The sequence below is a fragment of the Dromiciops gliroides genome, chromosome 1 (assembly GCF_019393635.1).
Source record: "Dromiciops gliroides isolate mDroGli1 chromosome 1, mDroGli1.pri, whole genome shotgun sequence".
Classification (NCBI taxonomy): Eukaryota; Metazoa; Chordata; class Mammalia; order Microbiotheria; family Microbiotheriidae; genus Dromiciops; species Dromiciops gliroides.
The window spans coordinates 706,242,402-706,270,190 of record NC_057861.1 but is presented as its reverse complement, the minus strand read 5'-3'; the positions used below and the strand labels follow the sequence as shown (position 1 = coordinate 706,270,190).

At 37.7% G+C, this 27,789-nt stretch overlaps 1 protein-coding gene across 4 annotated transcripts in view; it reads right to left on the bottom strand.

Moving 5' to 3' along the window:
• Nucleotides 1-27,789, bottom strand: part of TMCC1 (transmembrane and coiled-coil domain family 1) — a 195,056-nt gene that overhangs the window by 41,528 nt on the left and 125,739 nt on the right. Inside the window, exon 1 of one of the 4 annotated variants that reach the window (XM_043969622.1) lies at nucleotides 24,093-24,218. The exons of the other annotated variants lie outside the window; for them this stretch is intronic. Coding sequence (XP_043825557.1) covers nucleotides 24,093-24,197 — 105 coding nt within the window. The 5' untranslated portion in view covers nucleotides 24,198-24,218. Of the gene's footprint in view, nucleotides 1-24,092; nucleotides 24,219-27,789 lie in introns of those variants that run through there. 4 annotated transcript variants of the gene reach the window in all.

The following is a 27,789-nucleotide window of genomic DNA, read 5'->3' as shown; positions in this document are numbered from 1 at the left end:
GGAAGGGGGTAAGGGACCCACATGTACAAAAATATTTATAGCTGTTCTTTACGTGGTAGCAAGGAATTGGAAGTTGAGGGGGTGCCCATCAATTGGGGAATGGCTGGACAAGTTGTGGTATATGAATACAATGGAATACTATTGTGCTGTAAGAAATGATGAGCAGGAAGAGTTCAGAGAAACCTGGAGGGTCTTACGTGAGCTGATGATGAGTGAGATGAGCAGAACCAGAAGAACATTGTACACAGTATCATCAACATTGAGTGTTGACCTACTGTGATGGACTATATTCTTCTCACCAATGCAACGGTACAGAAGAGTTCCAGGGAACTCATGATAGAAGAGGATCTCCAAATCCAAGAAAAAAAAAAGAAAGAAAGAACTGTGGAGTATAGATGCTGATTGAACCATATTATTTCTTTTGTTTTGGGTGCTGTTGTTTTTTTTTTCTATTATGAGGTTTTGCATCACTGCTCTGATTTTTTCTCTTGTAACAGGATTAATGCAGAAATAGGATTAATGTTATTATGTGTATATATATATGTGTGTGTATATATCTATATGTATATGTATAGAGATGTATAGATATAACCTATATCAGATTAACTGCTGTCTAGGGGAGGGAGGGGAGGGAGGGAGAAAAATCTGAAATTGTAAAGCTTGTATAAACAAAAGTTGAGAACTATTTTTACATGTAACGGAAAAAAATAAAATACCTTATACATTAAAAAAAAAAAGATCCAGTGCTTCGAATCTCAAAGGTCCAGGAGTGCTTAAACTTATCAGCAAAGACACATGAGGAGGTACAGGTGAGTGTAAGAACTGAGGAGACCTGGACTGAGACCAAGCAGAGCCAATCGCCCTCCCTATAAGCTCTAGTAGGGGGCAAAATTTGGCCCTTACTAATTCCCACAGAACCACAGAAGGCTAGAGAGATGAGTAAACTAAAGAAAACTCCCACTACTATAAAGAATTATGATTTTATGATAGTACCTGAGAGTACTATCATAAAGATGGTAAGTAGGGAATTAAAGAAAAAAAATGGATTTTCCCCAAGGACTACATGAATAACTAGAAGAAATTAAGCAAAGAGAAAAAAAAAAGAAATTTCTGTTGGAAAGGATTGAAAGGAAAATAAACAGCTCAGAACAGAAAGTGGTGACAGATACCCAAGTAATGGACACCTTGAAAATTAGAATACACCAAACAGAAATCAATGACTCTGTGACACAGCAAGACATATTAGAATAAAATCAAAAGATGGCAAAAAATAGGAGAAAACATAACTGATATAAAAAACAACTGACCTAGAAAACAGTTTAAGTACTAGATGCCTTGAAAACAATGATTAAAAAAAATCCTCGACACTATATTTCCTGAAATCATAAATGAAAATTGCCCCACAAACAGAGGTCGTCACCCCAGAAAGAAAACTCCTGGAAAAGTCATTGACAATTAGAATCCAGAGCGTCTACATCCAAGAAAAAATACTGTAAGCAGTCAGAAAGAAAAAGTTCAAGTACCAAAGAGTCAAGTTAGGATTGTAGTGTACCTGGCAGTTACTACTGTAAATGAGAGGAGAGCTTAGAATATTTCAAAAGGAATAAAGATAGAAGTTTGTACTTCAAAAGCTGAGACTAACACTACAAGGAAAGAATGGACCTTTATTAAGAGGACTTTCAAGTATTCTGGAGTAATATACTAGATTTGACCAAGAACTTGGAAATGCAAACACAAGAGTCCAAAAACCAAAGAAAGTCAATTTATTTGAGCACTGGGAAGGAGATATATTATGATATACTACTAACATTTTAAGAGGGTGAGAAGAAGAGTATTGACGGAGTTAAATAAGAGAAAACCTAGGAGTAGACGAATTCTATTCTGAGGGTTTTTAAAAGGGAGGAATAAACTAATGTAGAGATGGAGGAAGAAAGGGTGGAATACGCTATTTCTCATAATTGGGGTATGTGAGAAGAAGCATTTTCAAACATGGAGGAAGAGGTGAAACAAGTGGGCACCAAATAAATCTTACACTTATCTGAATTGGGCAAAGGATGCCGAACTCACAGAAACACTCATTTTGGAGTAGAAATGCAACAAATTCAACAGGGAAAGAAGTGGGAAGAAGTGATAGGGTGTCATAAAGAGGCAGAAAGGAAGGAGGTTAGAAACAAGCAATTCTTAAGTACCTATCATGTGCTAGGCACTGTGCTAAGTGCCTTGTGAATAGTATTTTGTTTGATAATTATGACAACCTGTGAAATAGAGGACATTATTATCCCCATTTTGCAGTTGAGGAAACTGAGGCAGACAGAAGTTAAGTGACTTTCTCAGGGTCATGCAGCCAGTTAGTGTCTGAGGCTTGCTTTGAACTCAGATTTTCCTGGCTCCAAGCTGAGTGCTTTATCCATTTCACTAGCTAATTGCGTAGAGGGAGGATTCTTGTTTGTCCTTCATTCCAGAGGACCATGGCATTGGGAGGTGATGTCATGACTTTCAGTGAATTGGATTTAAGGGAGGGAGGGCTGTGCAAGGTCAACGACCTCACTCTCTCCTCCAGAGCCATCTGGGCCCAGTGGTGAGACATACATCAGGACCACTGGAGATGGCCTGGGATATTTAAGGAAATTGGGATTAAGTGACTTGCCCAGGGCCACACAGTTTGTAAGTGTCTGAAGTGAGATTTGAATTTTTGTCCTCTAGTCTGCAGGGCCAGTGCTCTATCCTCTGTGCTACCTAATTGCCCCAGAGGGAGGATAATAAGAGGAAGGAATACGCAAAATAAACTCCCTGATTTTGAATGGGTTGGGAAGATTAAAAGGAAAAAAGAAGTGGAACATAGGGGAGTGCCCAATGGAGGAATGACTACAAAATGCAGTCCACTGACTACCTTATTGGATCATGATTGAGGATAAAAGAGTTCATTCAAGAGAATCCTGGGGAATATGAACTGAGGAAGAGTGAAGTTCAGCAAAGCCAGAAGAACAATACATACAGGGGCAGTAATACTGTAAAGTACTTTGCAAGACTTCAGAATTCTAATCCAAGCAAGGCCCAATAATGTCTTCAGAGAACCTATAATGAGTCATGTTACCCGCCTCCTGACAGGGAAGTGATGGACTCAGGGTATAGAAAGAGACACAACATGGCCAATGGGTGCTTGACTATGCTTATTTATTACAAAGTTTTTCTTTTTTCTGTTTGTTTGCTGTTTGTTTTTTTTTTTAAACTGGGAGGCAATGAGGTATGTGTGTGTGGGCAGGCGGGGTATAGGAACAGTAATGCTATTGAAACATTTAAAAAATGCATGGGAGAGGACAGAAGGACATTTAGAAGGAAGCTCAGGAAGGCAGGGCAGTTTTGAAAGGAAAATACAGAATGAGAACCTGTTTGATTAATAGGATTCACTGTGGAGGAAGCAGGTCCAAGGAAAGAGCAGTAGGACAAATCCAAACTTAAGTTGGTGATTAGATTCAGAAATCTGACTTTTTTTTTTTAATTTTGCAGGGCAATGAGGGTTAAGTGACTTGCCCAGGGTCACACAGTTACTGAAATCTAACTTTTAAAAATTAGAATCGGAGATCTAGAACTGATGAGGATTTCTGAGGACTCCAATCCAAGCATTTTATTTTTCAGATGGAGAAATCGAAGCCTAGAAACATTGACTAACTCAAGGTCAGAGATATAATGTATATCTCATATGGTGCCTGAAGCCAGCTACTGTGACCTCATAGCCAGTGTCTTTCCTGCAGTGCCATTATACCTCTTAATTTATTTGTTTTTATATTTGTTTGTTTTTGCTACCCCTTTAGTTTCCTAGTAAAAGTTTCTTTTGAAAAAGTCTCAGTCTTGTCTGAATGAAGAAGAAAAGAGATTATTCCATGTCTTGGTCAGGATGAAGGAGGCGGAGGGTGTGGTGACAGTGCCACCAATGTAGAAGCTGGTCCAGAGCTTGGGAACAGCTGGGGGAGCTCAGATAAGTCACGGGATCAGAGGATAATAGATTCAGAGCTCGGAGGGACCTTAGCGATCACTAAGAACAAACAACTCTTTCATTTCACAGATGAGAAAACTGAGGCACAGAGAAGTTAAGTGACTTGCCCAAGGTAGTTAGAGCCTAGTAAGAGGCAGGAACCAAGCAAGGCAAGTCTTCCTGATTCTAGGCTCAATCTATTGCACCATACCAGCAACAGACCAGGGATTCAGAGGACCACAGTGTGTCCAAGTCAGCAGGCAGTTCAGATATCATCCAAGTCCCACTCCAGTAATGAGAGTCAGAAACAAACTTATGCTATCGATCTTCCTGTCCGGGCGACTTTCTTAAAGACTCCTCAAATATTCAAAAGGAGGACATTCATTTAATCTGGCCATAATGAAAGAAGCAAATTTCTTCTGAGTTATGCAATAGGCTTCAGAAATAACTGGCAAGAGAATGCTGATTCTGACGCTTAATCTTCAACAATACAGAAGTTACATAGTTTAGGAACAGAGACCACACATACAAAATTATTTGTGCATTAGCTGCCAGTTTGGTATTCACCTGGCCTAAACTCAAATGGAAAGCGATGGCTGATAAAGAGTGAAGACAATAGCTATGTGACTTGGCTTCCAAAATTATGAGGTAAATGGGTGGGAAAGCTTCTGTGAATCCTGCACTCCCCCCCTCCCTTAAATCTCCTCTACCGAAAAAAAGGGAGGAAAAAAAGCACTTACTGAGAAGGGAATATTTTCTCAGCAGCATTATTGAGTTTTTGGGTGACACTATTTGCAGGGCTTATATAACCAATGAATCAGCAAAAGGAGGATTTCGACTGATATTTTTGATATCAAGCTAGGAAACTTAAATGCATCTTCTCCCTCCCCTTCCCCATTTCCCCTAGAAAAGGTTGATTCAGAATAAATTCTGAGCAGGCACTAGACAATCTTAATAGGACAAGAATGTCGATAGATTTTCTTTCCTTAGGGTAAGAAAAATTAAATTTCATCCTTTAAAAAAAAGAAATAGAAACAAATTTAAGTGGTAGAGTTTTTTCATATTCTAATATAGTCCATTTTCTTCTCATTACAAAATTTGGTAAGGACTAGAAAGCCCCAATCTGCTCCAATTAATATTTGGCAAATGAAATCAAACCTTTGGTCTTAATCTGTCTTTGAAGAGAGGCAGTCCTTCATCTCAGTGCTACTCTCTTCAACTATCTTTCCTTTAATGGAGTCTGATCAAAAGGAAAAAGGTTAATTTTAGGACAGTGAAATTAAAAAAAAAACCAACAACTGCTGCTTCTGAAAGCAAAGCATGAAAAGGTATTGACTAGAGTATAGGTCAAATGAAAGCAGCAAGAACAACCACTTAATGCTAAACAGCACTGATGCTGATAAGAATTCTATTGCAAACATCCACCAACACACAGTGACCAAAATAACAGGTTCCAGCATTTTGTCTTCCTCCACCTCAACACTTATGTTCTTGGCCTATGAGTTATTCTAACGGCAAGAGCTTTGAGAGAGGAAAAAAAAAAAAGCGTTATTGTCCCTCCCTCACTTCAGACCAAAATGAAGGCTAGGAGAAAAAGAGGCAATTATTATTCTTCAGGGGAGGAAAAGAAATGGGTCATTATGAAGTGACATCCTCCATTATGGTAATTCCTGGCTACTGTCTGTCTGTTCACTGAGCTCAGAGAAAACTTTGTTTATTTCTGAAGGTCACAAGTACACAACGGTAATGGTTCTCTCTGCCCCTCCCAAATCTACCATTATCTGTGTCAAATAAGATTCGGCAAAATGCTTTAGAAGCAGAAGATGTACTTGAGACAGAAAAGGGAAAAAAAAAGACAGTTAACACATTTTTCTTACCCCAAGCCCCTGTCCGACAGTCAGCTGCTTTTGCTAGCCACAATGCTCATCCTTCCTTCGCATACTGTCAGGGCGTTGCTTGAACACAAATCACAACCTTTGCTGGGATAGAAATGCCCTTCTCCATTTGTCCCAGCTTCCAGACTGCAGAAGAGCTGTGATCTAGCTGTACCCAGAGGGCCTCTCCGAGAATAATGCTGCAAATGAAGCAGGAGCTACTGGGAATGCATCCCCAACCAAAGCAGATGCAGTGAAGCTCCTCCTAGGGGCTCCCTGGGCTTCTCACCTTCCCAGGCTCACAGACATGCCTTTCGCAGCAGCACAAGTAGGTACAGCCACACTACACGAACATTCCTGCGTGGCCAATCCGCATTGCTCATCTATGTGCTAAGTACAGCTTGGATTCTCTCTCCTGCACCACCTCTCTGGCTGGCTGTTACATCTGGGAGCTCGAGAGGGCTCTGGGCGATTGCTGGATAAACAGAAAGCTTTTGCCAAAACAAGCATCCTTGTGTGCATGCGACTCTGCCGAGTTGCTAATGCAAATGAGCAGTTTGACTGGAAGGCTGACAGTATTTGCCTATTTTTTCCAGCTGTGAACATCTTTATTTATTTATTTTAAAATAATAAAGAACTTTGGTCTCATTAGATTTAAAAGTACAGAGCATTCAAATTTAATAGTCAAATCATCCTCTCATTAGAAATACTTCAAAGGATTGAAGGAATGGCAAGAGGGCAAAAATTCTCCCCCAGTCCTAAACTGACACAGTTTTAGGAAGCTGAGTTTAAACAAGAATTGAGGTAGGGAGGAAAAGGAAGGAGAAAGGTGTTCAGATATATTTCTTTATATAATTTAAGATATTAAGCAGGTCACCATGTTCTACATTCATTTCATTGTCCTTCTCCCTTTCTCCTTGCCTTTTGCAAAATCATTCAAAAGAGAACAAAACAGAACAGAAGGACTCTTCTAGCCCCTCACTCAAAGTCTAGTCCAAAATCTTGTTCCTTGTGGAAAGGAGGGAAAACATTTCTGAATGAAAGAAAGAGGTTGTCAAGTCAGCACACAATCATGAGCTGAGCCCACGTCTGTGCATTATCAGCAAAGCCTACTTACTCCATACCCACTATGTTCAACAGAAAACCTCAACAACTTCAAGAAACTTCCCGGGGAACCCAAGGCAGTCAGAGTTAGCAAGAGAGAACGGCAAGATCTTCAGCAAACAAGGACAGCCAGCTTTTAAATGAAGCTAAGTCACATAAGTCAATCCTGCTTTATCTGGGCCTCAGACTCTCCATCTGAAAAAAATGAGAAGGTTGGTCTAGAATCTCACCACTAGATGAACAGAAAGACCATTTAGGCACAAAATTCTATGATTAAGTTTCGTGCCTTCCACCTCAATTTCCTCATTAGCAAAAGCAGCCAACCAATACTAGCTATATTAACTTAGTTCACACCAGAACGTAGAGTGGATCAAATATGCACATGAAGAAAAAATAACATGAATAGTGTAAACGCTGAGCAAGACAGAGCACTCTGAAAATGAGTGCTCATAAAGTTTCAGGATTCCCAAGTTAGGGACGAAAAATGAAGAACAGAAATCAGATGTGGAAGAAATGTATACTAGTTTATGAACTTTTAAGTCGTGGTTACTTTTTGTGCTGCTGTGGAATTTGGGCCATTAAGGAATGGAGTGGCTTGACACACTCTTTCCATCAGACCTAATAGGCTTTCTGCAGCACACAGCACACAGCTAAACTGAATCCAAAACATTTTAGACAAATTTCAAAAAGTAAATACCAGGTTAAAACCACGACTCCTGAAATCTTTCCTTCCTCTCTATAAGGTAACCAAATTGAATTGAGACTCTCTAGACCTAAGGCACCAGTCAGTAAATAAACATTTTCAAGCACCTACTATGTGCTAAGGTCTGGGGATGCAAATATGAAGAAAGAAAGTCTCTGCTCTCAAAGAGCTTGGGTGGGGAGGAAAGGAGAGGGAGGAAGAAGGTACTAGACATAGGGGCATGGTGGAGAACTCAGTCAGAGAAGTCCTAAAGTAGTGTAGCCATTCGAGAAATAAGGAGATGCCTGAGCTGATCTCTCTCCTTAAAGTGAAGTTTGACCTTTATGGCCCTAGAGAGGCAGAAGGTAGTGATGGGCTAGAGTACCAAGGCTGAGGAGATCTTACAGCATGATGAGGTTATCTCAATGATGAGCTTCCTGGGGTACAATAGAGAAGTCCTAAAGTCGCCAGTAAAGATTTCTGAAAAGCCTCCCCTAGATCACAGAACTACTGGAGCAAAAAGGGCTACCTTAAAAGTTTTAATCCCATTTAGTATATAAACACATCAAAACTAAAAACAAAACTCCTGGTATAAATCCCACTTGGTCATAATGTATGATCTTTGTGATGTACTGCTGTAACCTCCTTTTAGTGTTGTATTTAAAATTTTTGCATCAATAGTCATTAGGGAAACTGGTCTATAGTTTTCCTTCTTTGTTTTTGCTCTCTCTGGGTTAGGTATCAAAATCATATCTGTGTCATCACAGGAGTTTGGTGGACTCCTTATTTTTTCAAATGGTTTATATACTATTGGAATTAATTATTTAAATGTTTGGTAAAACTTGCTTGCAAATCTATCTGTTCCTGAGGAATTTTTCTTAGGGAGCTTGTTCAAATTGTTTACATATTCTATTTCCTCTTCTATTAACCTGAGCAATTTATATTTTTGTTGGTGGTGGTGTTTTTTGTGGGACAATAAAGGTTAAGTGACTTGCCCAGTGTCACACAGCTAGTAAGCCTCAAGTGTCTGACGCCAAATTTGAACTCAGGTCCTCCTGAATCCAGGGCCAGTGCTTTATCCACTGTGCCACCTAGCTGCCCCCGCAATTTACATTTTTGTAAATATTCATCCATTTCACTTAGGGTCAGATTTATTGGCATGTAATTGGGCTAAATAGCCTCTCATAATTGCTTTAATTTAATCTTCACTGGAGGTCCATTCGTTTTTTTTCATTTTTTATACTAGTACTTCAGTTTTCTTCTCTCTCTTTAAAAACCAAATTAGCCAATGGCTTATCTATTTTATTGATGTAACCCTCCACAATAAAAAACACATCATAGTGTTTTTTTTACTTATTCAATTTTTTAAACCTTTCCATTTTCTTTTTCAAGATTTCCTTTTTGGTGCTTGAGGATTTTTGATGTGTTTTTTTAGTTGCATGCCCAGGTTATTGATCTGCTCTCTCTCTTTTTTATTGATATAATTTCCCTCTAAGTGCCATTTTGGTTGTATCCCATAAATTATGGTATGGTATCACACTGTTGTCATTCTCTTTAATAAAATTATGGATTGCTTCTATGATTTGTTCTTTTACAACTCATTGTTTATAATTAGACCATTTAGTTTCCAATTAAATTTTTTTTTTTTTGGTGAGGCAATTGGGGTTAAGTGACTTGCCCAGGGTCACACAGCTAGTAAGTACCAATTAATTTTTAATCTTTGCTTCCATAGCCTCTAACTGAATGTACTTTTTATTGTATTATGATCTGAAAAGGGAACACTTAACATTTCCATTTTTCTGTATCTGTTTGTGAGGTTTTTACACCCTAATACACAGTAAGTTTTTGTGAAAGTGCTATACAGATTCTATTCCCATTCAATTTTCTCCAGAGGTTAATCATATCTAACTTTTCTAAAATTCTATTCATCTACTTAACTTCTTTCTCAATTATTTTATGATTAGATTTATCTAGTTCTGAGAGGGCAGAGTTGAGGTACCCCACTAGTTTGGTTTTACACTTGATCTCCTCCTGTAACTCCTTTAACTTTTTCTTCAAGAATTTGGATGCTATGCCATTTGATGCATATATGTTTAATATTGCTGTTATTTCACTGTCTACGGTGCCTTTTAGCAAAATGTAATTTCCTTGATTGTTCTCCTTTAATTAGGTCTATTTTTGCTTTTGCTTTCCTCAGAGAGAATATATTAGATTCTGCTCCAGTCCCTTATTTTTATTCCCCTTGTGTCTTTCTGTTTCAAGCAACATATTGCTGGATTCTGGTTTCTAATCCATTCTGCTATTTGCTTCCAATTTATGAGTAAGTTCATCACACTCATATTCACAGTTATGATAGCTTACTGTGTATTTCCCTTGATCCTTGTTTTTTTCTTGTTTATCTTTCTCTTATTTTTTACTGTCTCTTCCCAAAAGTTTGTTTTGCTTTTGACCATTGCCCCCCTTAATCTGCTTTCCCTCTTATCACCCCTCCCCCCTTTTCTTATCCCCTTTCCCTTTTACTCCCCTGTTGGACAAGATAGATTTTATACCCAATTGAATGAGTGTGTGTATATGTGTGTGTGAATACACACACACACAAACACACACACACACACACATATATATATTCATATTCTTCCCTCTTTGAACCAGTTCACATGAGGAGTGTGAGATTCAAGCACTTCTCATGGCTTCCCCACATTTCCTCCTTCATTATAAAAGTTTTCCCTTAAGTGCCTCTTTTGTGTGTCATTTTCTCCATTCTTCCTTTCCCTTCTAATTCTTCCCAATGTACCCCTTTTTCTTATTCATCCATTTCTGGAGATTATCTCAACATAATAGACTCACATCCCTACCCTCTATCTATGTAGACTCCTAAAAGTCCTAATAATGATAAAGTTCTTAGGGGTTACATGTATCATTTTCCATAGAAGACTGCAAACAGTTTAACCTTATTAAATCTCTTATGATTTCTCTTTCATGTTTACCTTTTAATGCTTCTTTGAGTCTTGTATTTGAATGTCAAATTTTCTATTTAGCTCTGATCTTTTCACCAGCAATGTTTGCAAGTCCTCTATTTAATGAACTGTCCATTATTCCCTTGAAGGGTTATATTCAGTTCTGCTGGGTAGGTTATTCTTGGTTACAATCCTAGTTCCTTTGCCTCCTAGAATATCATATTCCAAGCCCTTTGCTATCTTAACATGGCAGCTGCTAAGTCTTGTGTGATTGTGACTGATTCTAAATGTGACTTTGAATGGTTTCTCTCTGGCTGCTTTCAGTATTTTCTCTTTGACCTGGAAGCTCTGGAATTTGTTTATGTTATTCCTAGGAGTTTGAATTTAGGGATCTTTTTCAGGAGGTGAATAGCAGATTCTCTCATTTTCAATTTTACCCTCCAGTTCTAAGATATTGGGCCAATTTTCCTTTATAATTTCTTGAGAAATGACATCTAGGCTCTTCTTTTGATCATGGTTTTCAGGTTGTTCAATAATTCTTAAATCAATTCTCCTCAATCTATTTTACAGGTCAGCTGCTTTTTTCCCCCCAATAAGATTTTCGCATTTTATTCTATTTTTCATTCTTTTGAGTTCGTTTTATTGTTTCATAATGTCTTGTGGAGTCATGCCCCATTCTAATTTTTAAGGAATTATTTTCTTCAGTAACCTTTTGCACCTCTTTTTTCCATTTTGGACAATTCTAATTTTTAAGGTGTTATTTTCATTGGTGAGGTTTTGTTCCTCTTTTGCCATTTGGCAAAAGTATTTTTTGTGTACCTTTTACCAAGCTATCAATTCTCTTTTCATCCTTTTCTTGTACTGCTCCCACTCCCTCCCCCCACCCCCAATTTTTCCTCTACCACTCTTTATTTTAAAATAAGTTTTTTGGCTTTTTCTTGAGCTCTTCCAGGAATTTTTGTTGGGGCTGTAGGCAACTTGCATTTTTCTTTGAGCCTTTGCTTGTTCACATTCTTATTTCTTCTGAGTTTGTCTTTGATAGTCTCTATTACCATAATAGCTTTTTATGGTCTGGTTCTTTTTTGTTGTTGTTATTGTTTGCTCATTTTCCCAGCCTATTTCTTGACTTTGAACTTTATCTTAAAGTTGGGCTCAGATCATCAGATGCTTCAGGCTTTTCCAAGTTCCTGTTTTCACAGCTAGTTCTGGGGGTTTGTAAGTTTTTGGTGTTTTCAAAGTGGTGTGATCTGAGCAGAGGTGTGCTTATTGTTCTCCTGGTCTGTACTCTGATCCTTACCTGGGTAAGGGCCCTGCTCCCTTGAAGTGGCAAGTATTTCTCTTCCCCCGGGAATTGTGACCTGGAAATGGAGTTACTTAATAGCACCCAGTCCTAGCACATGGATGTTGTATAATCTCTTTCTGACCAGTTGTCCAATTCCCTTACATCTCTGGGTTGAGAGCTATTGAAACTGCTGCGGTCACAGCTGCTTCCAAAGCAGATGGTTTTGCTGTGATGTGTGCTCTGGGCAGCCCCAACCTTGTGTCAGATGCCTCTCCTCTGACCTCCTAAGTTGTCTTGAGCTGGAAAAATGTCTTACCCCAACTTTTTGTTAGTTATGCTGCTCCAGAATTCAATTTTAGGCATTATTTTAAAGTTGTTTGGAAGGAAATGTTGGGAGAGCTTGGCTGTAAAGCTTCCTCTACTCTACCATCATTGATCTCTCCCTTTTTCCTAGGTCATATGTGTGATTTCTATGTTCCAATAACTTTAAGGATATGGAAACTCTCTGAAGCAGCCAAAGTCCATGGGTTTTACAGGGAGGGGACAGATTCTTATTTAAGTGCATCTGGCTGCTTTCCACATCTCTGATGTCACAGGTAGTGAAGTATAGAGATATTCCCATAAATCAAAGAGGGAGAAAGCAAAGAAGAAGGGTGTGGGTGTTTTCAGAAAAGTAAAAGGCTGGAATATGACCAAAGTTGGAGTGATCTACTGCAAGTGAGCCAATGTGGTCTCGGAGGTTTCTGGACTATAACACTGTACATTAAAATTTCAAGTGCCATAAATTTTAACTCTTTCCATGTATTCTGTAGTGCCTAATCAATAAAGGAGCTAGGTATTGGTTACTTGGTATTACTAAAGAAAGAATTGGTTAAAACATAATTTTGTGATAGTGGTAATAATGATAATAGGTAACATTCTAATAGGTTTGTGAAGCCTCTGTGACCAAGATGTCACAAAAGGTAAAAGGATTCCATGACAGAAGTGTTATTATAATCTCATTCTTCCCAAGAACTGCTCAAGGAAAAGGTCAAATGAGATCAAGAGAAAAGTGGTGGCGGTAGTGTTCTGGAAAGGTAGGAATTTTTCTCCTCCCTTTTCTTTTTAACTATGACTTGCAATGGACTTGGTGGTTACTTTGGTGACTACCTGGAGGAAGCTAATCAAGCAAATTCACTCAAAACTAGCTGTGCAGTCAGTTTTAAATTACGCTAAATGTCCTATTTGGCACCAACACAAACATTCTAATGGCAGTCTTCTACTCAGATATGGAGGAATAGTCAAGAGCCAGAGGCATCTATAAGAGATAGAGGAACCAGCAGTTTAATAGTCAAGTTGAATTAGACTACAAATGAGAAAAATAGCTTCTACTCTTTTTCATACTCTTTATAACCCTGGGCTGGAGATGGCACCTGGATGATGCAACTTGTTGAAAAAAAACAAAACAAAACACATTTTGGAAGCAAAGAATAATTAAATGTAATTGGGGAAAAAAAAGATTTCATTAAGAACCAAATCTAAGAAATTTAATATAATCTATTCTTACTTTTCCAGATTAGCTGAGGAAAAGAAAGTTTAATCAACTGGAAATAATCAGGACTTTTGGGTCCCATGAGCAACAAGATGGAGGATTGGACATTTTCTCTAATCCCCATAATCTTTTAAACATCTCCAAGATAGAAATTATGTGCCAAAATAAAGCAACTTCAGATGTCTCCGTGGTCTAGGACATCTGAAGTAAAAATGAAATTTAAATGAAATTAAAATAAAAAACAATGAAAAACCCAAATGCCACGAATTGACATTTATTGACCCTGAGCTCAGTCAGCACTTGTTCCTTACCTTCATGCTACTGACAGTGAGGCTGCACTAGCAAACTTAAGGACATGACACAGGCTTATAACAAAGCCCATCCCCAAACCCAGTCCTTTCTCCTTTCCAATGACTATGAGAAACCGGCTACAATAGAGAGGTGGCCACAGCCCCTGAGGAACAAAACCCTGCCAGTGAATACGCCCCTGTAGCACCAATACTTTGAACTGCTTGTGCCAAGGGAGACTTTAATTTCAGCAGAACTCAAGCCAGGCAAACAACCCCAAAACTCTGTAGTAGAGGCAAGTGCTAGCATTGCAAAGCTCCAACCCTGTAGCATCAGCACTGCAAAGTTCCAAACTGCTAGTATAGGGCCAAAAGAACTAAGGAATCAAGGGAGCAGGATAGGACACCAGGACAGGACACTATGTGTGTTTGTGGGGGTGCTGTGCAGCATTCTGTTAAGCTTGAGGGAAAGAGCACAGCGTTTGGCAGGGACCAGTTCTGACTGCCCAAAAGTCATTCAGGATAAAGACCTCTGTTGGTGAACCATGAATTGCTCACCATGGAAAGAAGACTGAGATACTTTGAGATCCCGTCCCCAAGCAAACCATAATCCAAGGCCAGGGGGTCAGAAAGAGACTGAAATTACCAAAGATTACAGGCAGAAGAAAATGAAAACATAAACAGATAAATCAACAGAAGGGAATATGGCTTCCAGACCTAATAAATGAGATCTGGCATCTATGAATAAATATTACAAAACAAACAAAATGATCCAACACTGATGAGATAGAGGACCCTGTGGAATTTGAAGATACCATGGAACTGAACTGTAACATGCTATTCCTGGCTGGTTCAAAAGAGAAAGGGGAATTATGAAAGCAGAAATTGTGCCCTACACAGCAAGAATAATGGGCAGAATAGAAAAATTTGCATCTCTAATGGCAAGCCTTGCCCAAAGAAATAAAAGAGAATATAGATTGGGAAAGCAAATACACAGACGTGAAGGGGAATCTCGAAGAAGAGAAGCAAAAAAATGAGAATGTTAATAGAAAATATGCTCATTATGCAAGCAAGGTATATGGCTCTTATAGGATGCATAGAGCGTGCCTAAGGATCATAGGTCTTCCAGAAGAATACGACAGGACCCCAAACCTTAACTCCACAATGAAGGAAATAATAGAGAACACCCACAACTTCTGAATGTGGAAGATGAAAAATGCCAATTGAAAGAACTCACATACTGACACTCCAGGCTGACTGGTTAAGTTTAACAATGCAATTCAGAAACAACAAGTGATCAGGAGAAAGACTTTCAAATACAAAGGAAAAGACACCTGAATAATACAAGACTATTCAGCATCTCCTAAAAAAACACAGGTGGGAAGGGAATGTGGCCAAAGCACAACAGAGCTCAGGATGGAGCCCAAGGTGACCCACTCTGTAAATCTAAGTTTGACCATACATGGGGGTGGGGGTGGGGGTAAGTTCAATAATAAAGAAAAGTTTGAAACATTTTTAGAAAGAAAACCAGAACTGAAGAGATTATTTGCTCCTGGAACACCCCAAACAACAGAGATGCAAGAGAAATTAATAAATGTAGCAGGCAAGAACAGAAGTAACAACAGAGCAACAACTTAGAGACTTCTTTCTAAATGTCCACAAGGAAACAGAGGTAAAGGCAGAAATTTGGTTGAGGCAACAGTAAAGAGTTGGACAGAGGACAGAATGGATACAACCTGGTGATATCCTGTCTATGAGTGAATACATTTTTTTGCTTTGTTTTGTAGGACTACGTTACAACATAAGAAAGTACATGAAAGGGGAGGAGGGAAATAGGGGTTTAGAGAGTAGAGTTTGATATCCTGAGGTTAAATCAAGGACTAGCAGTGAGGGTAAGGTAACCTCTGTGGTCTCAGAAAGAGAAGAGCCTATAAGAGACTGGGTGAAGAAGTGGAAGAGGATTGAAAAGATGGGTGGGAAGAATGAAGGAGGCATTACTTTAATGATAGTAGGGGGTTTCCACAGATGAATGCTCATATGGATGAAAAGAATAGTTTTTGAAGGGAGATGGGGACCCTATTCTGGGTATAGCATGGGGGATTTGGTTCCTGGAAAGTCTAGTCCTACATTGGGGGGGTGTGGAGAGTTGGAAGTTCTGGGGGAAACTGGCAACTGAGGGAATGGGAAAGCATGGACATAGGGAAGAAATTTTGAGGTGAATGTGGAAAAAATGGTAACCGGGGAAGGGTATAATTAACGGTGGGCAGCCCACCTGAAATAACTGGCATTGTTCTGGGACTGTGGCATAGTAAAAAAAGGGAAATCCATAGGGCAAGCCTTTATAGGCAGAGAACACTTAGAGCAAAGAGCCTAAAATGAATCCTTTGGAATCTTTGATTGCATGAGAAATACATGCATGAATCAGCGAATGAGAGTACAGAGAAGACCGAGAGGATGGAAAATGACAAGAGTGAGAGAAATTCTTTTTGGAAAGGGGTGCAAAAATGAAATTTAAAAAACCCTAATAAATAGGACTAAGTGAAGGGGAGGAGAGGAAGGGGGAATCTACTTGACTAATTGAGGAAAAAATGGGTGTGGGGAAGCATGTAAGCAGAAAAAAGAACAAAATGCCAAAGGGAAAGGGTAACAATTGAGAGGAGGGGATTAGGGGTGAGGGAAAGAAAGGCAGTGGAAACAGGGGAACTTAAAAAAAATGTTTATTTGTTTGATTTTTAAAATGAACATTTTTATTAAAGTTCTGAGTTTCAGATTTTATCTCTCCCTCTTTACCCCCCCTCCCTGAGGCAGTATGCAATCAGATAATGGTTATAAATGTACATTTATGTAAAACATTTCCATACTAGTAATATTGTATAAGACTTGAATAAAAGAAAAAAAACAACAAAAGGAAAGAAAGTGAAAATCAGCTTGCTTCAGTCCCTGTTCCATCAATATAATTTCTTTCTCTGGAGTCAGATAGTATGCTTCATCATGAGTCTTTTGGACTTATCTTGGATCACTGTACTGCTGAGAAAAGCTAAGTCATTCACAATTCATCAAACAATATTGCTGTCACTGTCACAGTGTTCTGGTTCTGTTCACTTCACTATACATCAGTTCATGTAAGTCTTTAAAAAATATTTAAAGTAAACAGAGGAACATAATGATCTGTTTACAACAAAAGAGGGGGAAATTATAATTTGGGAAAAAAACCCCAATATTAGAATTAAATGGAGGAAAACTTAAACCTAACTCTCATGCCTTTGAATGGATTAAACAATCCAACAAAATAAAAGCAACAATAAAAAAAGAGTAGCAGATTGGATAAGAAAAAGAAACTCTACCATCTGTTGCTTACAAAAAACACACTTATAAAGCAAAGGCACACACAAAATAAAACCATGGGGATAGAAAAAAAAGTTACTATGAATCAAATGAATAAAAAAAAAAGTAGGAGTTGCCATCATCCTAACAAACATTCAAAAGATAAAAAAGGATAAACAAGGAGACTATATTATGTTGAAAGGAACCATAGACAACAAACCAATATCAGTAATAAATTTCTGTGCTCCAAATGCCTTAGCATCCAAATAAACAAAAGAAATACCTGAGTTTCACGAAAACATAGCTGGTAACTCAATAGTGACAAGAGATTTCAATATCCCTTTATGAGTTTTGGATAAGTCAAATGGAAAGATAAACAAAATGGAAAACATGGAAATGAATAAATTGCTGGATAAACTAGAGTTAAAAGATATATGGCATCTTCTAAATAAGACAGCAAAAGAAGTTCTCTGTACCATATGGAACTCCTACAAAAACTGATCACGTACTACATACAGAGGTATTGCAAACATATGTAAGAAGGCAGAAATAGTTAATACATCCTTTACAGACCATAGCTCAATAAAAATAGAAATTATCTCAGGGACCACAAACAAAAGATGCAGACCTATATGAAGACTTAAAAATATAACATTAAATAATGAGTGTGTCAAAGAACAAATCATAGAAATAATAGTTATGTAAAGGAAAATGATAATGATGAAACAAGATACCAAAAGAGAAAAAGAATATATGAATTAAATATGCATTTAAATAATTAGAAAACCACAAACGAACCTAAAATAATCACAAAAGAGAAGATATTAAAAGTTAGAGGGGGAAATAGATAAATTGAAAACAACTCCCCCCCTGAAAAGGTAAAGAAAACTAAAAGCTTGTTCTTTGAAAAGACTAAAAAATTCATAAATTTGATAAATTAAATTGATAAACTCACCATTAATCTGATTAATCTAATTAGACTAATCTGATTAAACAAGAAACAGGGAAAAATAACCTAGCATGCTTGGAATCTTCTCCACCTTCTAAGAAAAGCCTTTCTATCTCAAAACAATATTCTACTGAATCTGTCTTTGTTTGATATAATTGTGAATGTTTAGGAATGCAGAATATAGAACTTTACAAACTTGTTGAAAACTAGCTAACTCAGCTTTCTTGTGCTGCTGACACTTTAATATGGAAATAAAAATAAGAAGCTTACATTCCTTTAGTGGCAACTTTTCCAAATGTGAAAAATGCTCTTCCTACTTTAGATGGGAGTAATAAATGATATTATTGCACTGAAGAACTGCTTCTGCAATGATACACACATTGTCCCATAGCTATGTCATAACCTTAATGAGCCACTAACAATAAGGAATGAACAAAAAATTAATTCCCTGCCTCCACTGAATGGGCAGATGATGAGCAAGTGCTTAACTAGAGGTGGCACTGTACCAAATGTACAAAGAGGATTATGGAGACCTAGGCCTTGTGATCTAATAGTTTATTTTATAAACTGAAATAAAATAAAGTGACAACTTTGGTTTTATGACAAATAGCATAGGAAGACAAATTAAAATTTAGGTTTCTTTAACACAAAAATTATACTTTATGTGTAAAGAAATTCCAAATAATTCTTAAAGGCATGGAATACAAGGGTTTAAAAAGTGAAATCCAAGGACCCCTTCAGGGCCTGTGGATATATTTCTTTATATTTCCAGCACTTAGCATGTGGTAAGTGCTTAATAAATGTTTACTGACCGTGCTATACACCGAGGATACAAGAACAAAAGCTTATATTTTATCAGGGAGACACATGAGAGACAGTGTGGTGCAGTAGATAGGGTGCTTAACTTAAAGTAAGAAGACTTTTAGGTTCAAATCCTGCCTCAGATACTTACTATGTGACATTGGTCAAGTTCTTTAGCATTGTTGGGCTTCGGTTATCTGTAAAATGAGGAGCCTAAGTCTTTGATTCCCTCTGAGGTCCCTTCCAGCTCTAAATCTCAGAGTCTTTGTACATAATTAAATACATAAAAGCACACAAAATCAATACAAGGTGATTCTAGCAGTTGGGGGGGAATCAGGAAGGGCTTCAAGTAGAAGGCAGTGTTTGAGCTGAGCATTGAAAGAAAGTAGGTTTTCTAAGGAAAAGATAAAGGCCAAGAGGGAGTGCATCCCAGGTAGGTATGGGAGACAACTCTGTACCTGGCGGTGAAATGCGAAGAAATGGAGGATGGAGTGCTTCATATGCGAAACAGAAGAAGGTCAGTTTGGAAGGAGGAATAAGGTGGATTGGAGCCAGGTTATTTAGTATTTCAAATGCCAGAAGAGCAGTTTGTATTTGATTAAGGAAATAATAGGGAGGAATTGGGAGTTTTTGAGTATGGGAGTGATATGGTCAGATTTGAATTTTAAGAATATCAATGTTGAGTTGTGTTGAGTGGGAAAAGACTTGAGGCAGAAAGACCAAGGAGAAATAGATTGGTATTTTCCAGGAAAGAGGAGGTGAGAATCAGAACTAGGATGGTGGCTGTGTGAACAAGAGAAAGGGAGGGATAGGATGGATTCTGTTTAGAATTTTATTTTCCAAATTACATGTAAAAACAAATTTTGACTTCAATTTTTAAAAACTTTGTGTTCCGACTTCTCTTCCTCCCTCCCTTCCCAACCCCCCACTCCCACCCCCAAGAATTCAAGCAATTCAATATAAGTTATACATAAGTCATGGGAAACATCTCCACATTAGCTAGGTTGTGAGAGAAAACAGATAAAAACAAAACTTAGGATTAAGGAAGGGATGGATTCTTAGCACTAGAAATGTCATGATTTGGCAGCTGACTGCATGGGATGGCTGGATTGAATGGAGAGGTGATTTGAGGACAATGATATTGGGAACCTGGGTGATCAGAAGGATGGCAGTGCAGTGCTGTTAGCCGAAATGGGGAAACTGAGGAGAAAGATGAGTTTTAGGAGGAAAGATAAGACTTCTGTTCTGGTCATGTTGAGATAGGGCTTGCTTAGCTACTCAAGGAATAATGGGTTCTTCTCTATGAAGTTCCCTTAAATTCAGCTATAAGGGTAGACATTAGGATTAAAAAGAAGACTCTTTAGAATAGAGTCTGTATTTATTAGGGCAGGGTTTTCAAGACCGTGTGAAGCAAAAACTAATTATAAGACATTTTCAAATACAACATTGGCATAAACAACCTGCCTTTTTAAACAAAAACAAAGTTTAAATGAAAGATAACAAAAATGAAACTAAATGGTAAAATAACTCCGAGTGACAATGAATGTAATACTGCAATTATTTAATACAGTAGCAACAAACAAGGTCAAATCTGAGTTTGTGCTTGTTAAATCAACAGAGTTAAGATTGTGTGGGCCTACTGCTTTACTGCAAAAGGTGAAGCCTACAAACATTATATTAATATCTGTTTTATTTCTCAGTGTCATTCAGCTAAGTGTTGTGGAATCAAAGCTCTAGGCTCTTCTTTACTGTTGTGCTTCTAGAGCGCTTGCTATTACAGCAAAGGACCAGCACAGTCTAGACAACGCTACTCATGAAAGACCATGAGAAAGTTGGTTTTTTCCATGGGAAACTTTGTTAGCTCTAGGCAGAACAATGGGAAACATCTGCTTAACTTGTAATCAATTATCCTCGAATGTCTTACCTTTCTCAGAACATATTCCAGAATTCCCACGTGGCTAAAATACCTCACTGACTCTTCGGTGTTGTATTATACCCACATCAATTTCTGATCTTTCTCCCTCCCCCATTCCTTTCCCCCTCAGCTAATTTTGTACCACATGCATTTGACTTTCTGTAACCCTCAAATATTACAGTTTGCTTATTAGTACTGAGTCCCGGTGAAGAATTTGGCCACGGTACTAGGTTAGTGTGTGTCTGTAGCTGGCTGTTCTCTTATAGAAGAAATAAAATGCCTTGATTAAGCCCAAATTTCAGTGCTCTGGGTTAGCTCTACAATAAAATATGCAAGTTTTTCCCAAAGTAGTAATTTTTAAAACTGAAATAATTTGAGAATGGTTATAACTTGAAACTTTAAATTAACTTTAAATTTAATTGGTTTAATTTGTTTTGTTTCTAATTTTCAAAAGTGAAATAACATCCCTTTATGGAGAAATATATAACCATTTTGAATGAAAAACCCCACTCCAAAAACAAAAACCTAATACAAGCCAAGACAACAGAGACAACTGAGTAGTCTAAATAGAGAAATACAAAGTAAAAAGTCCAAATTAAGAAAATCTCATCCACTATATTTAACAGTGGATTCTCAAGTACTACTGACAGCTAGCAAGCAGACTATATATAGTAGTAGTCTTAAGATCAAAAGACTTAGATATGCATGCCCTTAGACATCTATCTTGTCCAACATTCCTGCTGTGGCCCATAAATGTTAAGTGAAAAGCCTCAGATCACACATAATCATTAGCGAAGTGAGATTCAAACTTAGTTCCTCTGATTCTTTTCACTACATCACTGAAATAAAGAAATGAACATCAGGACTAGGGTGGTGAAAAACAGCTAAGATTGTAAAAGAATCAACAATGATGATTGGTTGTAGATATACTGAATAAAGGAAAGGGACAAATCAAAGATAACTAAAATTTCAAGGCTGGGAAAATGTTGATGTCACCAATGGAAAAAGGAAAACCAACACAGAAAATAGTACAATTTTGGTTATACTGAGTTTGAAGTGATAGCAAGAAAGAGTGTTCAGTAGGCAGCTGGAAATCCATAACATTTTATCTAAGGGTAAATGTCTCTAAGTGCTTTGTGTCACAACTACAACTTGTGTTAGTATTTAATATAAGCTTCCATAAACGTGAAATTATACATATGTAAAATTATATTTACATTAGTTGGGAATAGTACATGTTAAGGAACAACTCAGCTAGATCTTCTGGATTCCAAACTAACCTTAGTATCATATAAAGCCCTAATAGCTGAAAAATAGTTTTCACTGAAGTAAAAAACTATAAAATTTAGAGTCTTAGCTAGTAATCGGGTTACTGCTGTAATATTTCAATTATTAGCATATGTTATCTCTGTAGAATCAGATAAGCATAAATATTATTTTGAAAACTAACTAAAGACGATGCACTAAAGATGACATACAGACATAAGATTAAAAAAAAAAAATTTTGGCCAGGCAATGAGGGTTAAGTGACTCACCCAGGGTTACACAGCTAGTGTCAAGTGTCTGAGGCCGAATTTGAAAGCAGTTCTTCCTGAATCCAGGTCGGGTGCTTTATCCACTGCACCACCTAGTTGCCCCCTTAGACATAAGATCTTAAGGACAGAAAAATATATAGCAATACTGATTCTCAGGGGGGAAAAAGCAGAAAAGGAAGAAAATTAACATATCTATTCCAATATAGTCAATGTGAGGGCTAATATCACTCTAGCTTAGTTTTCACTCTTTTCTCAAAGAATAAAAAGGTTCATGGTGGGGGAGAGGCTATAGTGAGAATGGAATGCTGCATAATGAATATGTGATAAGCCAATAGTCAATAAACATTTTTAAGTACCTACTATGTGCTAGGTGCTGGGCCTACAAAGATGAAAGTCAGTTCCTGAACTCAAGGAAGTTATAATCTGATGGGAGAAGATAAGGAACAACTGGAAGCTGGGGGTTGGGGCAGAAGGTATCTAACTATGGAGGCATGATGCAGAAGTCCCAAAGAAGTCCAGCCAGGTAAGAAATGAGATGTTTGAGCTGAGCTTCATGCTTTTTTTTTTTTTTTTAAGCTTCATGCTTAAGTGGAGATGTTGAAGTTTGTGGAGGGCCTAAGAGTGTAATAAGTGTGATAAGGTATAGTATCAAGGCTGGTGGGATCTTGGAGAATGATGAACGAGGTTTTCCCAATAATGTGCTTCTTGGGGGCACAGTGGAGAAGTCAGAGAAGTCCCAAAGCAGTGATGAGATGGGTAGATGAGTAGGGAAGAAAGGCAAGAAGGGAAAGGGGAAGTTACACACACTACATCTTCCTAAGGATATCCAAAATGGTAATAAGCTATGTAAGGTAACCTACTACTGGTAGGGTAATTCAACTATCCACTGGAGATGGTGGGAGGATGGAGGAGGGTAAAAGGATGCAATCCCACAGCAGCTATTTCCCAGGGAAACTATGTTTTGCTTCCTTTTGATAATCATACTGCCTCAGGACATCTCCTTTCCCTTTTAATGATTACAAGCACCTTGGAGGTCAGAACTCACATTCCATGACTCCTATAGCCCTAGCAATTGTCTTGCACATAGTGGGTACTCAAATATTTGTTGATTTAATTTTGCAATCTTAGACTAGCTGTAAACATTAGATCAGACTGCAGAACATTTTTCATGTTTCTCAGAAGAAATTGAATTTTAAAAGCTGAATGAACTTTCCCTAGTTTCCATAAATTAACACCATGAGAGGTATGAATTCATAATGGCTAAGCAGATCTACATGACTTTACTACTCTTACCACATTTTTTTATTTCCTTCACTTCTGTGCAGTATAGAAAGAACAGGCATTAACTTATTTTGGGGGGGGTGGGGAAATCAAGAGACTTTATTAAGGATCTTGTTTAAGATACCAATTGCTAATGATTTGTACAATGAATTTAGATACTGTATCAAAGGGAATGAAAGCTGCATCTATGGGCATCTACCTAGAATAGGAAGACCAAATTAAAAAGTATTTCTTTTGTTACATTAAAAGATATTTGAAGCATTTGGACCACCCAGAAACAATGCAACGTTAAGCAACATTAAATGAAAATATCAAGAAGAAACCATTACTAATATATTTTTTTAATAATGGAAATGGTTCTTTAAAAGATCCCAAAACCTTCAATACTGACATTTGCTTATTACCGCATAATAGATAGCATGGTTAAACACAAGATTTTCTTCAGATCAGTCATTTAAAAAGACCCTGAAAATGATAACATGATTAAGATGACTTGCTTCATGGAATCGGTGATATCTAAACTCTATGCAATACCTGGAATATGGATTAGATTTTAAGTCAGAGGACTAGGGCTCAAATTACAGCTCTGTCACTTACTGTCGGTCTGAGCTTGGCCAAAGTACCACCTCCTTGGGCTTCAGGTTCATCCGGAATGTAAGGAGACTGGGCTAAAGGGGCTGTGAGATGGCTTCTGGTTAACATCCTAGGGCCTCTTGAGAATCAGTGATTCTACGGTTATTTTGTCTCCTGCAGTTCTAAACCCTGTACAAAGTTTCTGCTCAGAGAGGTGATTTAGGAAGAGTTCAGTAAGGTCGTTAAATGCAGGACATTGCTCAACACTGAAATATAAATGCCAGTGGCAAAGTCCAAGTTTCGACGGCCCTGCTGGAATACGGGTGAAATATGAGATCACTGAAAGCAGTGATCAAAGTTAATACAGAGGAAGATGGGCCGCCAAGCAAGCAAGAGATGGAGGTGATGGTTATGACGACAACAATGACAATAATAACAGCGAACATTTATAAAGTGCTTTAAGTTTTGCAAAGTACTTTACAATTATCTCATTTTATCCTCACAACAACTCTGTGAGGAAAGTGCAGTAATCATCTCTACTTTACAGATGAGGAAATTGAGGCAGATGGGGTTAAGGTGACTTGCTCAAGGTCATACAAGCCGTGATGCCTGAGGTAAAATTTGAATGCCTTTCTTCCTGATCTATGTGCAATGTTCTAAACACTGTACCATAGAACCTGGTGATAGAAGGAATAAATAAATCATGTCACAGCAAAAATACGTTTTTGCATTCATTAGGTCTATAAATGTGTTTGGTTATAGGCCTGTAATCTTGAAATGTTCTTATTTTCCTTATTGAGGGTTATTTATTTGTTTATTGGGAACACAGCACTGCTCCAGTGTATTATTGGTCTATTTATTACCAAACTATTTGTTTCCCAGGAAAGGGTTGGTTTCTATAGGTTCTACCAGTGTCCCGTTCCCTCCCTGCCCCCTTTGCCAAAGCACCTGAAAAGTATGAGATGAAAAATGTAGTCATAGATTTAGTCCATTGTCATTGGACAGATGAAGAAGATGAGGTTTACATAAGGGAAAGTCACACAGATTTAGCAGCAGAACTAACATGTTACTCCACAGCTAGTGCTCATTCCAATGTAATGTGCATTTGGTTCAATTCGATGAATCTGCTAGATTAATGAGCAAATCTTGAACTTCTGTTGATAGGATGAATTAGCAACAAATGAAAAGAGCATGAAAGAACTGAGACTAAAGCTTTGAAAATAACACTGAATCTCTTTATTAAGGTAAAGTTTATGTTAACTGAAATATTCAATAATGTTAATAACATTAGCTAGAAACAATATTTAAGTATGGTTAATGTTAAATCCTAGAAGAACAGAAAGAAATTTGCAGTATCATTACATAATACATGCTTGACATCAGACAAATTAGATTCAGAAGGTAAAAGAAAGAAAAAAGCCAAGTACACTTTATAAACTCTAAAGTTTTAGCATTGAATAAAAAGTTAACAAGGAAGCTTTTAAAATTCTTTTCTGACCTCTTTCTGACTTTAATTCTTTAGGTAATATTGAGAAAACTATTTCCCTCCTCTTATCCTTCCACTCCACAATAACAACAGTCTGGCAAAATCCCTTCTATGCTTACGATTTTTTAATATAAAAATTACTCTGTAAACATGCTCTGATCCCAAGAATAAAGATTTCTATTCAAAAAGCCTTTTGACAGAATCAAAACTTTGCACCGAGATAACAGCTTGGTCTCTACTTGATTCCAACTGATCGTTATGCTACTTATCTTGAGAGTTGGAAAAGGACAGCGACTAATCAAAGTTCATGTTAGTTGAGATAATACTATTTTTAAAAGGAAAAAGAAAACAAAAGTACAAAACCCTTAATGTTTAACAGTCCCAACAAACATTTTTCTAGCATCAACTTATGACAAAACTTTTCAGGTTTCTTTTTTGGGGGGGGTGTGAAAGAATTGAAAGGAAGAAACTATTAATCATATTTATTCTTTTTAGCTATCAAGAATCCTGCTTCCTCTTTGGGCCTACATACTTTGTGTGTATGTGTGCACACTTTAAAAAATTCTAATGCAAAATAATGATCTTTGAAAAATCTTTGTAACATTTCACCTGACATTTTAAAAAGTGTGCCAGTGTTCTGAAATATTCTAAGTTATTAATACACTTATGACATAACGAAACAAATCGCTTCTTGTCTAGTCTAGATCACACCCTTTGGCACAATAGCTAAAGCCATTAGGAGAGCTGTAGGCATTTCCCACACAATCTCAGGGAAGACATTTAACTCAGGTTCTCAGAGTCTTTGTGAAAATGGAGTTTCATTTCCATTCCAGTTCCTGCCCTACTTATGAGATATGGATCACAGAAATGGGGACTGCTCTCTCCCAAATGAGCAATGATTTAATTGGCACATTGTACACAGTCCTCAGGAGCCTTCTAGTTCACAGGACACACTAAAGGAACCCTCATTAGAAAAGGTGGTCTTGGGTCTGAGCAGCCCTCTGCACTTTCAGACAGTTCTATTAGGTTAGTTTTTCCTGACCTCACGCCAAAATATGCCTTCTTATCACTTCCACCCATTGCTCTGTTGGGCCAAAAAGCACCCATCACGACCTTCTCCCCCATGAGGGACTTCTCAAGGCTAAACAGGTTCAGTTCTTTCCAAGGATCTCTGTGGTCTTTGTAGAATCCAAGCTGCCTTCTTCTGGACTCTCCAGCTTATCAGAGTTCTTAACTCACAGAAATGAACAGAAGGTCTGATATCACTCCCCTAGTGCCCTTCCCCAGGCAATCCAAGACCAAACTCCTTTTGATGGCTGCACATCACGCTGGTCACTCCCACTGACCTGGCAGTCCACTAAAATCCCCAGATCTCTTTCAGGATAACTATCTGTCCATATCTTTCCCATCTTATATTTGTGAAATGGATTTTTTTGGGGAGGGATACTTGAGCACAAGACTTTACATTTCTCTCTACTGAATTTCATTTTATTTGATTCAGTCCAGTGCTATCACTTGTAAAGACCCTTTTGCATCCTGACTTTCACCCATTATCTCTTTTAACTGTGTGTTATCTATAGGGATGTAATGATAATGTTTAACAATAGGCTCTCCAAAATACATACTATACATTTTTAAGTGTGATCTGCATTATTGGGTTTTTCTCCCTTATTTTAAGTCTAGAAACCAACAAAACAATAAATCAAGCCCTGATTGAAGCATTTGCTGATCTCTAAATTATAAATGCTAGCACTGAAAATTTAACAACTGGTTTTCATGAGCCCATATGAGCTGGCTCCAGCATATACCTGGTTAGCTACAAATTTGATGAGTGTGCCATTTATACCCACCCAGATCCAATTCTTTTGATTAAAATGTTACACAGCAGGGGCCATGAAAGCCTACTGTTTTTATGACATGGTGACACTGAACCATAAATTACTCCTCTTCGAGTCTGGCAACCTGACTGTTCTGAATCCATTTGACTTTTTTTTATTGTCTGATACCTATGTCTACATCTTCTCTCTATGAAGATTTTGAAATATTTTTTCAAAAGTTTTGTTAAAAACCTAGGTAAGCTATATCCCCAATCATTTTTCTTCTCTACTTACCCTAGTTATCCTGTACTAAGAGATGAGACTAATCTATACTGATCTGTTCTTGATGAAGCTATGTTGGCTCTTTGAAATCATTGCTTCCCTTTCTAGATGTTAGTCAACCATCTCTTTAATGCCA